This window comes from Cimex lectularius, unplaced genomic scaffold (assembly GCF_000648675.2).
Source record: "Cimex lectularius strain Harlan isolate CLEC.00 unplaced genomic scaffold, Clec_2.1 scaffold254, whole genome shotgun sequence".
NCBI classification, from domain to species: domain Eukaryota; kingdom Metazoa; phylum Arthropoda; class Insecta; order Hemiptera; family Cimicidae; genus Cimex; species Cimex lectularius.
In genome coordinates this window covers 292,962-307,935 of record NW_019392818.1, presented here as the reverse complement: position 1 = coordinate 307,935, position 14,974 = coordinate 292,962, and the positions used below count along the sequence as shown (strand labels likewise).

Below are 14,974 nucleotides of genomic sequence, written 5' to 3'. Positions count from 1 at the left end.
AACCCTACTGCTCTAGCCCTCTCTACACATTCCCTTTCTGAGAACCTGCCATTTCTCTTTTATCGATGATGGCTTCAAGACCTTGCCTCATACTGAGTGCCAACATTGGCTGATTTCTCCTCCAGGTGCAGCACTGACACTGACATTAATGTTAGTGCTGAGACTGTGTGAAAAAATTTGTAATATGTGTAGGGCAAAAATAAAATATTTTAAAAAATTGTTGCACAACTTGTACAGACTGAAGTTAACTTTGAAAAGATGAAAAATTTGGGGGATAAGGATAGCAAAATTAGAATTACATTAGTGACAATATTTAATGGAATAATTAATAAAAAAGTAATAATAAACATTATTTACAGTGCTAATTATGTTCTAAATGATGTGGTAGGAACATTTAAACGGTAAATGGGTGGAAAGCTGTGCTGCATCATTCAGCTGCTTGCGGTCTATGTCTTGGATATATTGTTAGCGTTCTGTGCTTTCTTCTACAACAACGCACTATCAGATAAACTATTAAAACTATTGTTAAAATCATTAAAAGAACAGCTAAAACAATTGCACTTATTTCACCAGCAGTCAGCCATTCTAAAAAAAAGCATAAATGATGAGTAATAATAATATTAATTTTATTTTTAATAGTCAATGGTATACTTTTTTCTATGTCAATAGTGAGTGTTCTAAAGTTTCCAAATACATCTTGGGCCATAACGTCGACTTTTGTGTGGCAACAACTTGAAGAATAGAATCCTTCAACAATTTCCCTCGTCCCGGCAATGAATTCCTTTCTAAGTGTAATCCCCACCGGCTCAGACTTGATTTTTATTAGTCCTTTTGAAAGAAAAATTAATAAAAGTATTCAAAACATATATTTTTATTTTTTTACCTGATCCTGAATCTTGGATACTGATATCTGCCCTCCATGTCTTTGAATGGCAGTTGTGCGGTGTTTCAGCCCCATAGCAATCTCCTCCATATGTATACCAGATATCTGGTCTTGAGGAATCACTAGACTAAAAATTACACAATCCAATTGATAAAATTATCGGTGGTTGGGGGACATTTCAGACTTACTTGCATTCCAGAGTAAAAGTATACATTTTTTGTGACATATTCATAAATACCACTCGACCCTGTCCACCCAGCCGACAAAGTGACTATGTCCGGTCCGGAGTTTCTTTGCCTGCTTTCGAGCTCTACTCGGACCAGTGTCGTCCCTCCCGAGTTAATATAGGCACTGCAAATAAATTCTGTTAAAACTTTAAAAATTTATTCCAGTAAATTCCAGTAAATTTGAAAATGGCTTACGAGGACAGTGGGTCTACTCTTCTGATATAATTGTTGTTGTCTTTTACGTTAAAGATGAATCGTGTTGGCACTTCCCGGTTGTTTGTCACCTCAAAATTAATGACCCCTGGGGTGCCTAGGTCTGACCAAAGCGTCGAACCAGTCTTAATTTCTATAGAGACCGGAAGCGGCCTTGGCTGATCGATGTCAAATGGGAGTATTCGTGTTAGTATAGAACCTTTAAATATTTAACTTATTATAATAAATATATTAATGCATTATAAATGAACTGCTGAATAATAATAATTAAAACTAATTAATTATACAGTTAATATTGTTATTTTATATTAAAAGAAGTTCAGGGATAAAAACATTTAGTTTTTTTGTTGAGTTTTCGATGAATACATCCCCTTTGTTACAACTCTCAACCTATTATAGTAATTTATAAACCCCCCCCCCCCCATGGTCACTGGTGAAGGTATTCTCCTTTTCTTCCGCTGCGACCTAAATGATCCATTCTCTGGAAAGTGGACTATCTTTAAGGTAGGAAGTTGGAACACTTTTTGGGGGTCCTCTTCGCTAATTTCCCTAGGTGTATCGCCTTTTCAAAGAGGCTTTATCATTTCTGGGCTAATGTTGTGCAGTCACATAGGACATGTTGTGATGCCTTTGCTGTTTCACAACATAGTTGGAATATGTTAGATTGGTAAATTTTCGTTTCCCTGGTTGAGTCGTTGAGGGACTTATTCGATTGTTTTGCATCTGGTGACGGAATGTTTGGTCAATCCTTCCTCCGTCCATTTGTTTAGTTCTGCTTGTAGTGTGCCAATTTGTGGTTTTGTGCCACTATGTGTGAGGACTGCTCCTGCTTTTGCTAGTTTACCAGCTTTTGTGCTTTCTACAACCCCTCCATGCCTTGGCACCCACTTCAGTGTTATCTGATTTGGTTTTACCAGGTGTTGAAAATATGTTTGGCATTCCCAGACCAGCTTTGAGTTGAAGGTAGATGACTCTAAAGCCTTCAGTGCTGCTTGGCTGTATAACAATAGTATACCTGTGTATTTTTTAACTCCTGTCAGGCACTTTTGTAGCCATTTTTATTCATTTTGTGTTAATAGTGCCTACAAAATATGGTAAATGCTTTGTGTATGTACGCAATAGTGACATACAAGAGATCTGAACAACCTGCACAACGATATGAAATCACACGTTTGCTAAAGAATATCTTCGCCTTCAAAGCACCCAAGCACAAGCCAACAGCCTGCTATAGACGAGCCAGCTGTTTGAGTTAGTTATTTAAAAGTTACGAGGTTGACTCAGCTAGTTAAACAAAGACATGAGTGGACTTGAGTGTGTTTATTATTATATTTAATAGCCAACTTAAAATTAATAGATGGATGCATTTGATCAGTTAAATAAAATGTATTTAGTAATAAAAAAAAATCTTATGCCAGAAACTGTCAAACGGACACTAAGCTAGTCAGTTTAGAATGCACTCGAGCAGTATTCTCTAATATTCCTGAAGTATTGCTGAATCGTGGAATGACAAGAACGGAAACCGACTCAATGAGAAGGAATGATTTTCTGTAAATCTAGGTTTGATAATCGGCATGTTAAAAGAATTCAATCAAGGATTTTGGACATTACTGGGAGAAGGCTGATAGGTTTGTAGGAGGATATGTAGGCTGGAGGTTTTTAGGTTTAGGTATGAGTGTGATTATGGAACGGTTATACATTTCTCTTCAGACTAAGGTAATTCCTTCAAAGCAAATTGCAGCAATAAGTTCTCAAAGGCAATACCAATCCTAGCCGGTGTACCACGAGGGATTGGTCCTATCCTAACCAATTATACTGCTGACCTGCCGATACATCCCAACCTACGACGATACCGCAATTGAATCCCCCTAACTCTAATCCTGCCCAAGTTGCCTTATTATCCATGAAGAATGGTGCAAAATGTGGGAAATGAAACTGAACAAGGACAAATTTACAAGGACAACCCATTTTAGGTTTACGGTTAAAACAGCCTTGCCCACGTCTACACCATTAACAGCAAGGAACTACCGGAATATTTAAAGATTTAGGACTGTACTACAGTAGACTGAAGTGGAATCCCCACACAAGACTCAGACGGCAACAACTAAACAGATGACTTGGTCAAATAAGAAGACGACCAAAATCAGGCACGACTGTAAAAAGACTATCTACAAGACAATAATTCGATCTTTTTGGAGAAGAACTGTGGGGTTTTGTGATGCCATCTAATAACCAACTAATACAAGCATAACAAAAGTGGTCAGAAGAATTATCCAAACTCCTTACTACGTTTCTAATCACTAACCACAATGACCTCAACATTGATATGTTACCGCTTCCTCAAGTTTTACTAAGCCCATTGGTCCCCCTCAACGTCGCCGTAGTGTTAGTGTCCGTGTTTTTATAACATAAAGAATAATTTCTAATGTGTATATTTATGTACTGGTTACAGATAGATTTCGAGTTAAACTCATAGCTCACCGGTTTTATTAACTTTCGGAGCTTTCGTTTTGTCGAACATTTCCGATTGGGTCTCAAGTTCCTCTTGCAACTCCATCTCTCTTTTCGGCCTCTTTCTCTCTCCTAAAATTTCAAATAAAACCACGATTTAAACATAAACAAATAAATAACAAAAACAATAAGCAATTTTGTTGCTTAAGAGACAATAAGGTTGTTAAAAAAATGACAAAGAAGATAAACTGTTAATAATCTTATTTTATTTACGCCGATAGCGATTAAACTAGCTAGCTGTAAGGCGATAAAAAATTGACAATGGTATCCGCACGGAAAAAAACAAAAAAATCAGCGAAATCACTATGAAGAACGTCAGTCATATTGCAACACTCGCACAAACATTACGTCCATGCATCATTGTGACCGTTGTGCACAAAAATGTAAATTAATTTTTTTAAGGTTAAGAAAAATGCTTACAAAGTGATTAATCATTATTTTTATAGATGACAGAAAATCATTGATCAGCGTTGTAAACGACCAATTCCTATGTTTTATCTACTGGCTAAAAGCTACGATTTACAAATCACTCTTAATTTAATACAAGATATATAATTATTTTTTAATCAATTTTTAAAACATTTATTTATAAGACATAATCAATACACTCATCGACCCGGCAAAAATATTAATAAAAACTAAACACATAAATTGGAAACCAAGAAGAAGGCGAATTTCATTTCCATCATAAATATGTGAAAATGTTTTTTTTCTCATTTTTTCCTTACAACTGACACACTGCACTTGGAGTACACATGTTAAGAAATCAGCCAACGCTTTCACTCACTATGAGGTATTTAAGGGCAAGGAGGTCTCGGTGAGTTCTCCGCATCGGAAAGTGTAGGCAACACTTGAGCAGTATGGTTAGGATGGACCGAGACCGAGAATGTGGAACTTTTGGATCAGTTAGTTGAAAAAAAGGAATGTTGAGGTTATCGCGAGTAGAGGTTAATGGCGAGGTTGAGAATTTATCGGCTTTTGGTCGGAAGGAATGGATATGCTTGATATTGGATGGCTTGGCGAAACCTCACAGTTTCACTCCGAACTTCTAAAAAGATTTCGGTCCTAAAAGCATTTTTAGTTGTCCAAATCTGTCAAGTTGTTATATCTTCTGTTCTGTTGAGGATTCCACGTCAATTTAGGTATAGTCCTAAGTCTCTGACGAGTGGAAGACGGTCGCTCCTTGTTATTAATGTATTGTGGCAAAACTGTTTCTTTCGATGTATGTCGGTAATTCCTTAGGCTTGGGTGCCTTGGAGGAACCATACAGTTCTGCTCCGTATGTTCGAAGTGGTCGCAGTTGTCTTATATAAGGTTGAACTTTGACGGACAAAACAAATTTCAGTCCTAAAAGTCTTCGATGTTTTCCAAGCAAGTTAAGTTGTCTCTTGTGTGGGATTCCACGTCGGTATGTGAAAGTAGTGTGTTGTCCATGTACAGTGGAGGACAAGACAGTTTTTTAAATCTAATAATACACCGGGTACATTTTTCCTCAGTCATTGATAAACTTAAGGTGTTCTTGAATGTTGAAGGTTGGGTAGGATTCGGGTTAGAAAACAAAATTGCGGTGTCATCCGCTAATGCTGGTGTTGCATGTATAGGAGTCAACAGTACAAATGGTATTCATGATGGGACCAAGAATTCTCTGTTGTGGTACGCCAGTTTATGTTGGTCTGATCGACTACACGTTGCCGCATCTCACTTCGAAGCAGCGGTCATTTAAATAAGATTGCAGGATAAAATAATAAAGGATGGGTAAGAAGCGTAGGAAAGATGACAGGGTGCCAGACAGGAGCCATCCAAGCATTATTTGATTTCTAGAGCGGAGGAAATAGTGTCAATCTGAACATGTTGGCTCCTGGAATGTTTGGGTCGGAGTATTGTATCTGACGAGTGGTGGTGTAAGGAGTTGCCTGCGTCAATGGCTAGCAACTATTTTGTTTACTTAGCAGTGTGTCTGAGAACCTACTTCTTCACAAATAGAAGAAAGGATGTTTGAGAATCGTCTTGCTGGAATCGTCTCCCCGTTGGGTGCAATATTGTGTTCGATCTTTTTCCCACAATATACCTTGTTTTTACACCCGTACTTTTTTGTTTTTCTGTATTAATCATTACACCTAACCAGATTGCTTTTTAAACCCAAATAAATTCAACTTGCTTCAGAAAATACGTTTTCCCAAAAACTTAGAGGTTTTGTAATATTTTGTCTGGGCAATATCGAGTGCTTTTGGCAGTTATTTATTGATTCACTGACGAAGAAGAGCTATTTCTGAGGAACTGGCACTTCTCAATTTAAGTTACTTCTTTTAGTACTTTCACTAACCCGGATTCCTGAAGATAAATGGACCACATCAGCTAGAGCACATGGTTGTAAGTGTTGTTGAGACTAATGAGCTTGTTTTTTTTTAGTATTAAACCTCTAAGTCTCATTCAATTTTTGACTTTTAGAATATGAAAACTTAAGTTTGATGATTCAAGTTTACGAAATCGAGTAGCTCGTGACCCACGAGTCGATGAACTATCGACGGCTGCTTGCCGGTCAATATTGTCCTTCCATTTCCGCATATGTTTGCTGTTAGCCTGGTTGTATTATTTCGATGTGACTTTTTACCCTGTACGGTACGGGCCAAGGTGTCAAAGGTCGGTAACGATATTTTTAATGATTTCAAGGGGTCAAGGTCGATTTTTCAAGTCCACGGGCAAATTTGTCACCATTTTTGGCCGGTGCCGTTTTTGAAAATGGTCCAACGGAATATTGTCGGTGTAAGAGAGGTGGCAGGAAGAGATACGAGTGACCAAGGACGGTTCCTATAATAAAATTCCCATCGCGCTGTTCAGTATCTCATGTGATTCGGACAGTGCGCGTAGTCCACTTCGCGGATTTCGCACGCGGGTTTTGAAGTTGTTGTGCTTTTCTAGAATTGCGATTGGATGTACAAAAGAAAATCAGACGTTCTCGTCTTGTTTATTTAATTTTTTTCAGGGGTAAGGTCCTTTACTATTTTATAAATTTTCTGACAACCTCGGCTTTTCGTTTCAATACTAAATTACATACAGTATCGTATTTTGTTGTTGTTGTTGTTGCTGAAAATTTTGTAACTTTGCCAAAATTCTAGTATTAATAGATCATAAGGTTAATTATTTCATTTGGACCATTCAAATTGATTTCTTGTTAATCCCACTAATACGAAAAACAGTAAAAACGTTGTCATGTAAATCTTTCAATCTGAAAAGCATTCTGTTCTGAAAAATAGAAAAAATAGACCCCTACATAGACATTCAAATGAACAACATACACATTTAGTTAGACATATTTATTTGTGAGATTTCCTCCTGTGGTCTAGGTGAAAAGCCAGTTGTTTGATAGTTACCAATCATCCTGGTCTGCCTATCCTCGCTGATTTTTGTTAATCTTTCGGCATTTCGCCATCTTCAATGTTGGATGATATCTGTCATATCACCGTATTTATTTATTTAATGTGCATTGTAATTTTTACATTGTTGATTCTGTTATTCAGTTACTTCCAGTGAAGAATAATGATGGACAAGTTAAATATGTTATAGGGATGTTGTCGATGAGTTGGACAATTTAGGTTTGTTAATCTGTGTGAAATATACTAACAACCCTAAAAATTTAAATCTGTTCGGTTAATTTTTTATGTTTATACATTAAAAAAATTCAATTTTCTATGGCCATTATATGAGTTTATGTAAAAAGCTCATCACTCTTCTATGCTATATTGCCCGCCCATAATAGTTACCTATCTGGCTCCATATTTACAATAAATTGGTAGATCTTTTCGTCGAAAAAAACGTAAATAATTAATTTACAATGTGAATTTTCAGTGATGTTATTTGAAAACGGAAAAGGTCAAATAGGCAAAGGACAAGTGTCGTTGCTTGTTATCCACCGATCGATAACTCTATTCGGATATAAGTTGAAAAATTTGACAATAATTTTTTTTTTAAATATTAGATAAAATTAAGAGAAAGGTCGGACTTGTTATTTCATAATTTAAAAAACAAATTAACCCTTTTTATTGTATCAATGACAAGAAATTCAATCTAGTGTACATCAATGTACTTGGCTCCCTCGGCTAGTTTGCCTGTCAAATTTTTCAGCATTTATAAATAAAATTTTACAAACACTCTAAAATTGAACTTTGAATTTTTTATGTGAAATGCACTCTTCGTGTGTGTAGCGCAATATATAGTTGATGCACTATAATTGTCAACATTATCGTATACTACACTTTAATTAATATTTTAGGAAATAGTTGCAATTTCGCTCTTGTTTTTCTTATGTTTATCTAACACTAAGTACATGTTACATCTAATATACTGGGATTATCATAATAACTACTTTAATAACTAGTTTTTAAATGAAACTAGGTTGAAAGTTGAACCTGAAGTTTCTTTGTGAGTTTTGGAGGCTACAGGGTGATGATCCTGTATCATCTTTGTCTGAGTCTCGTATGTTTCGGTCTGTCACACATATCGGCATTTAACAATATTGAATCGTGCTTGTTTCTCAAAACAATGATAACAACAACGATTTGGTTTTGCAATCTTTGTTCAAAGGGTCTTCGAGGTGTTGAACATGTAGTTTGGTCAGTTTATCATACATCAGTGTTTTGATCAGTGAGAAGCGTTTCGGCATGTTGTCGTCACAAACCTACCTCTGATGTTTGGATAGTCACGTGGTTATACATTTCTCATTACTTTCTGTGAGATTTCTTCCTGAGGTCTGTAAGGTGAAGAACTTGTAGTTTGGTCGTTGCCGATCATCCTGGTTCGCCTAGTATCGCTGTTTTAGACTGCCAGACGCGTTTCGGCTTCTGGTTAGCTTCAAAGTTGGATCTGTACGATTAACTAAACAGAAAGCACACAGATCCTGCATTGATGGCGAAAAGCGTAACGTGTCTGACGTACCAAAATGAGGATTGGAAGAATAATATGATTGGAAACGACTAAAGAACGTTCTCTAATTATATGATATTCAAACAGTGATATATTTGCAGTTTGAACGTTTGATCATCCTGGTCCTCCGAGCCTCTCCGTATACTCACTGGTTACTTAACTTTCAGTTGAATTGATTTGTATTATTCTGTTCAGCCTACTCTCTCTGTTTTGGCCGGTCAGGCGCATTTCGGCATCTCGTTAACTTCAGTGATGAATCTGTATGATTGAACTTCACAGCCCCAGCTCTGAAGATGGAGAGAAGCTGTCGTCTTATATTGCAAAACAATGAGGATAGCAATACTAAAATAATCAGAAACGAATAAATAACATATTGAATTCAGGTTTCTTTTTGGGATCTGCGGGGTGATGAACTGAACCCGCAGTTTGGTCGATTTCAAATATCCTACTCAGCCTAGTCTCGCTGTTTTGATCTGTCAACTGCGTTTTGGATTTTATCCATCTTCAGTCAGCCACTGCTGAGATTTGGTGAGCTGTTTGATTTTACTATTCTCAAATCTTATTATGAGAATTTTCATGAGGTCTGAAATCCGATGAATTTGCAGTTTGGTCTTTTGTGGTCTTCCTAGTCCGCCTAGCCTCGCTTTTACCTACTGTTTATTTAACCTGTAGTTTGGTCGATTCCAACTATCCTGGTCAACCTAGTCTCGCTGTTTTGGTGTGTCAGGCGCGTTTCGGCCTGTATCCATTTTCAGTTATCCACTACTGAGATTTGGTGAGCTGTTTGATTTGACCATTCTCAAATCTTATTAAGAGATTTTTCATGAGGTCTGAAACGCGATGAACTTGAAGTTTGGTCGTTTCTGGTCTTCCTGGTCCGCCTAGCCTCGCTTTTGCCTACTGTTTATTTAACCTGTAGTTTGGTCGATTCCAACTATCCTGGTCAGCCTAGTCTCGTTGTTTTGGTGTGTCAGGCACGTTTCGGCTTGTATCCATTTTCAGTTATCCATTACTGAGATTTGGTGAGCTATTTGATTTTACTTTTTTTCGTTTAGTTCTTTGCTGAATCGATGAATGATTCACTCAAGATGGCGAGTAGATGACGCCCACCTGACATAGCAAAACAGCGAGGGTTTGGAAATCTAAAATGATCCCTAACGATTAAACTATAATTGTGAGATTTCTTTTGGCCTCTGCGGTGTGATGAATCAGCATTTTGGTCGTTTCTGATCATCCTGGTCCGCCTAACCTCGCCGTTTATCTGGTTACTTAAGCTGTTTGGTTGATACCGATTATCCTGGTTGGCAAAGTCTGGCTATTTTGGTTTATCAGACGCATTTTGGCTTTACATTATCTCCACTGTTTAATTTGCATAATTGGTTTAAAGTGAAAATACACAGGTCCATCGTTGAAGATGGCATTTCACGTCTGACGTACAAAACCGACTAAACAATATTCTCGAACTGAGGTTTCTTCTTAGGCCCTGTAGTGACATAAATCCGCAGTTCGAAGTTCTGATCTTCCTGATCCACCCAGTCCCGAGTGCTTCGCAGAAAATACACATTCCCAGCACTGCACTGAAGGCGGCGAAGCCCAAACGCGCCTGACATAAGAAAAACTGCGAGTGTAAGAATTCTAAAATGACCGAAAAGGACTAAACAGCATTCTTAAAGTTGGGAGAAGATCATTTGTCCAGCCGAATATGATATCCAAAAATTTAGTATCTTATTGGGTTTTTGACTATCTGCGTGATTTCATACAGCTTCATATCTTGTCATTCGCTTTTGTATTTATGTGATTCTAATCGATTATCTTTACCTAACATCCTTAAAAAAATAGTCCATTTGAAAAACTAATGTAAATAACAATGTGTCGGGGGATTGTGAAACGGTAAAGGAAAAAAAAATCAAAGATAACGTAAATGGAGATACGTGATCAGGGACCTTCCCTGTCTTTAATCTATGTTTTCACTTTCTTTATTGTCTAGGCAAATGTTTACCTAAATGACGAACCCAGGGTGGCCGTTGCACAATAACCGATAGGAGTTGGTACGCATACTATCCAAGAAAAAATTAAAATTAAACTTATATTCAACTAGCCTTCAAGATGTTCCCTTTTAACGAAAAATTTATAAATTTGAAATAATAAAACTTCACGAAAACAAGACACAAAGAACAAGATTAAAAATAGGCTTTGCCACTTTGTACAATTTGTACGTTAGTTTTCTCCTGGAAAATGTATATTGCCTTTTGAAATACACCGGTTGATAAACGTTATCAACTCTATTCTAAATGAAATGCTAAAAAGTCTAATAATAATACAAGAAAAAATCAATAAATATAATATAGAACATATTTATAAGACACATCCTTTTTAATCAAACGTTGTAAATGGAGTATATATGACTTTTGATTATAATTTCTTTATAATTAAAGAAAAGCAGCCAGACTGTTTGGCACAAAGGTCTCATATTTAAACTCGCGTCACATCAATTTCCGAACTATCTAACACATTTAATTAGTAATGTTCCAACAGGAAATTGTTCTGTTTGATGGTTAGGTAATGTTTGATGGTTAGGTCACCTTTAAGGAGTATAAAAGCTGGGGTTCCCCAAGGGTCCTTTCTTGGACCAACCTTATTTATCATCTTTATAAATGAAATTTGCAAACTAAACACTACAAGTGAACTGACTCTCGTTGCCGATATGACCTTTATAAGAGCCTCTTATTAGGTTGATTCTATCTGCACAGAATTATCAGTAACTAGGTGTTTTAAATATTTTGAAAAATGAATAATCAGACTTAATGGTAGCAATTAAGGTATCACATCAATTGAGGCAAAACTGTTTACTCATTACCACCCATTGTCAATCATTTCTAAATAAATAACTCGCCAATATCGTAGACTAAGAATATTAAACACCTTGGAATGTATCTATCCAGAGTTAATTTTAGTTACTACATAAAACAGTCCATCTTAAGGAGCCTTTACCCGGTCAAATAAAAAACCTATTTATGAACTATACATACGTCCTACTACATATGGTATTCCCATTTGGAGAAATATGTCTAAATCCAATTTTGCTAGGCTCCAGGTAGTACAAAATGCTCCTGTAAGAATTGGTATAAATCTAAGAATGTTGGACGTTCTAACCCATCTAATCCTAATATACCAAGTTAAAAAACCCACGTCTAAAGAGCAAATATGATACATTTTTATAATTCATGCATAAATAACCCATTTGTACATATTAAAAACTTTTTTGTTCATAAAAATAAAATGCTTCTAAAAAATAAGTTCAAATGCTTCTTATATTTAATGCAGACTGGGTGAGAAAGGTATAACGATGCCCTAGAACCAACTTAATAAACAATTATCCAGATCAGTTGACTGTAAATGCTTGTAAAACAATTACGATCGAATATATTTTTAATAAATGATCGCCGTTTTCTAGTAAATACGTAAAAGATGAAATTGACTAAAGATGACAAAGTTATGATTTCATACACATGCTTTACCCTCCGACAGTTTGTTCGCAGCCCAACTCAGAATATTTCAATGTACCGACGAAATTTTTATAAAGAATTGTATTAAAGTATAATAAATTTAAATACCTGCATGAGAGGGTTGGGCGAGTGGGATGATCAAGCATATCAGAAGACAACCCGTAACCCCTGTACAAAAGCATGGAAATGTTTTTTTATTTTTCTCAATTTTTGTCTTGAAGTTAATTCCTACCTTTCATCTTGGATGAACGTCGTTCGACTGGCTTCCCACCTGACCTCCACCCATATATGCTTTACTTATGTTGACTCTGGTGTGTACGTTTATAAAAGCATGCGTCATCCGCGTCCGTTTGTCTCTCGATGAGAAATACCCGCGACTAATGACGGAAATGAGGAATCCCAAGATAAGACTCGATTCTGAAGTGGAATAGGATATCGTGTTGAGTTGTTTGGTGTATTCCTGGGTTCTGCGGGGCGATGGCGTGCAGTTTGGTCGGTTTAGATCATTCCGGTCTGACTGTACTCCCTGTTTCGGCGTTTAAACTTTTTTAATGGTCTGTTATTAAGTAAAATAACACGATCACTGAAGGCAACATGCGTCGGTGCCAAAACAGCGAGGATAGGCGGACCAGAATAGTTTAAAGCAATTAAATTGATTTCTGGCAACGAATATTCGTCCTAAGACTTACAACTTTTTACCACTTGTGGTTGGCATTGGCCCCGGTTTTTTTGGGGTCGGCGATTCCAGTGGTTGGTCTAGGTGCTGGAGTCTGGAATTTTTTGCGCGCGTTCAGGGTTTTCTTTGCCTGATTCTTTTCAGGATTGGCTCCCCCCTTTTGTTTTGTCATCTCTATCGCCATCTTATGCCTCTGAGTACCTGAAATCTGATTGGGTTTGAGATGTAGTTTGTTAGTCTTAAGATTATCCTCTAGCTCTTCGTTTGAGGGTTTGGAGGACTCCTTTATCTTCAGTTGGGTAGTGGTGTCTTTCTTTACAGGTTCCCCTCGTGTTTGTTTTTATTCGGGTTGGTTGTCATGAGAGAACTAAAGGTTCTCTGAAGGTGTCCTCTCTCTGTTGTTGAGACAGTAATCCCTGTACCATTCATCAGTCATGGGTGTGGCATAACACCTATGTTTGGGGTTGGATTATGGGATTAGGATTAGGAGTAGTGTAGGAGTGAAGGGGTGAGGTGGGTTTAGGAAGGGACAGGTCCGGCTCCTGCCCCGCCATACCTTCATCCATCTGATTATTTAATTTAGTACCCCTCATAAGCTGTGAGAAGGTGGAAAATCAGCGTTCAGTATGAAAGAGACACATAGTACCCGTTCGTACCAAACAGCAAGGATAGGCGGACCAGAATAGTCTAAAACTGCCATACTACATATCAAATTGATTTTTGATGAATATTAGTCCTAAGACTTACAACCTTGTACCACCTTTGGTTAGCGTTGGCCCCAGTTTTTTTGGGGTTGGCGATTCCAGTGGTAGGTCTAGATGCTGAAATTTGGAAATTTTTGTGTGCATTCAAGGTTGGCTCACCCTTTTGTTTTGTGAGCTCTATCGCCATCTTATGTCTCTGAGTCCCTGAAATCTTATTGGGTTTAAGGTGTATTTTGTTAATCTAAAGATTCCCAAGTGAGGAGATTATCCTCTAGCTTTTCTTTTGAGATGATAAGAGTTTGGAGGACTCCTTTATCTCCAGTTGGGTAGGGGTGTTTTTCTTTATAGGTTCCCTGGTGTTTTTTTGGTTAGTTCCCACGAGTATGAGGAATCTAAAGGTCCCCCTGGAGGTGTCCTCTCTCCATTATTGAGGCAGTAACCCCTGTACCATTCATCAGTCATGGGTGTGGCATAACACCTATGTTTGGGGTTGGATTATGGGATTAGGATTAGGAGTAGGGTAGGAGTGAAGGGGTGAGGTGGGTTTAGGAAGGAACAGGTCCAGCTTCTGTCCCTCCCTCCATACCTTTCTTTCCGTTGGTTTATTTAACTGGACACACTCGTGTACAAGCTCCGAGAAGGTGGAAAGTTGTTTGGAATTAAAGGCTGATAAAGGTACCCGTCTGTACCAAACAGTGTGGATAGGTGGACAAGAATGGTCTGAAACGACCAAACTTCGTATCAATTGATTTTTGGCTACAAATATTTGTCCAAACTCAGACTTTTTTGCTGAACAAAACATGTTTTAGAACATGTCCTTATAAAGGAAGAATACTCATTTCCCTTTTTTTTTCCTGTTGCGACAGTTAAAACTGAAACAAATTATGGCTGGTGAATTCTTTGAAAATTTGATCTGTTCACATAACTCAAAAATACAGTATATTTTTTCAATTAATTGTCAAACAAAAATTTGTTTTAAAACACAAGATTTTATATTAATTTTGAATGATAATTTTTAACAATGAATATAAAATTTTTGTTGTATTTTTTGTCATTTCCTATCATTTTGTTCTACCACCTAGCTGTTTTGGTCTGTTCGATATATTTCTGCTCCTCTTCATATTCAAGGCTTGTTTAACAATAATGCTAACTTTATGCATAATTTTTCTAATGTCTTATAGTTAACATACATACTTAACAAAAATTTGAAAAACATGTTTTTGCTTACTATTTATGTTTGTTCCTAATTTTATTATATTTTTTACTCTTCTTTTTCGGTTTTGACTTTTTAAATTTTTTGGGTTTCTTTTTAGGTACTAGACGACCATCAAACACAT

General features: G+C 36.9%; 2 protein-coding genes across 3 annotated transcripts in view; one reads left to right on the top strand and one right to left on the bottom strand.

Moving 5' to 3' along the window:
* The window catches only part of LOC106670555 (mucin-5AC-like), a 36,754-nt gene that overhangs the window by 4,950 nt on the left and 16,830 nt on the right, over nucleotides 1-14,974 (top strand). The window contains exon 1 of one of the 2 annotated variants that reach the window (XM_024228398.1): nucleotides 6,672-6,816. The exons of the other annotated variant lie outside the window; for it this stretch is intronic. The gene's annotated coding sequence lies outside the window, so the exon portion shown is untranslated. Of the gene's footprint in view, nucleotides 1-6,671; nucleotides 6,817-14,974 lie in introns of those variants that run through there. 2 annotated transcript variants of the gene reach the window in all.
* LOC106670557 lies at nucleotides 296-14,530 on the bottom strand. Its single transcript, XM_014401015.2, has 8 exons — nucleotides 12,490-14,530; nucleotides 12,366-12,425; nucleotides 3,802-3,903; nucleotides 1,306-1,522; nucleotides 1,072-1,234; nucleotides 884-1,010; nucleotides 652-828; nucleotides 296-585 (listed from the first exon to the last, which is right to left on the bottom strand). Exons 1-8 carry the CDS (start codon nucleotides 12,494-12,496, stop codon nucleotides 428-430), a joined length of 1,011 nt encoding a protein of 336 aa, XP_014256501.1. The 5' UTR covers nucleotides 12,497-14,530; the 3' UTR covers nucleotides 296-427.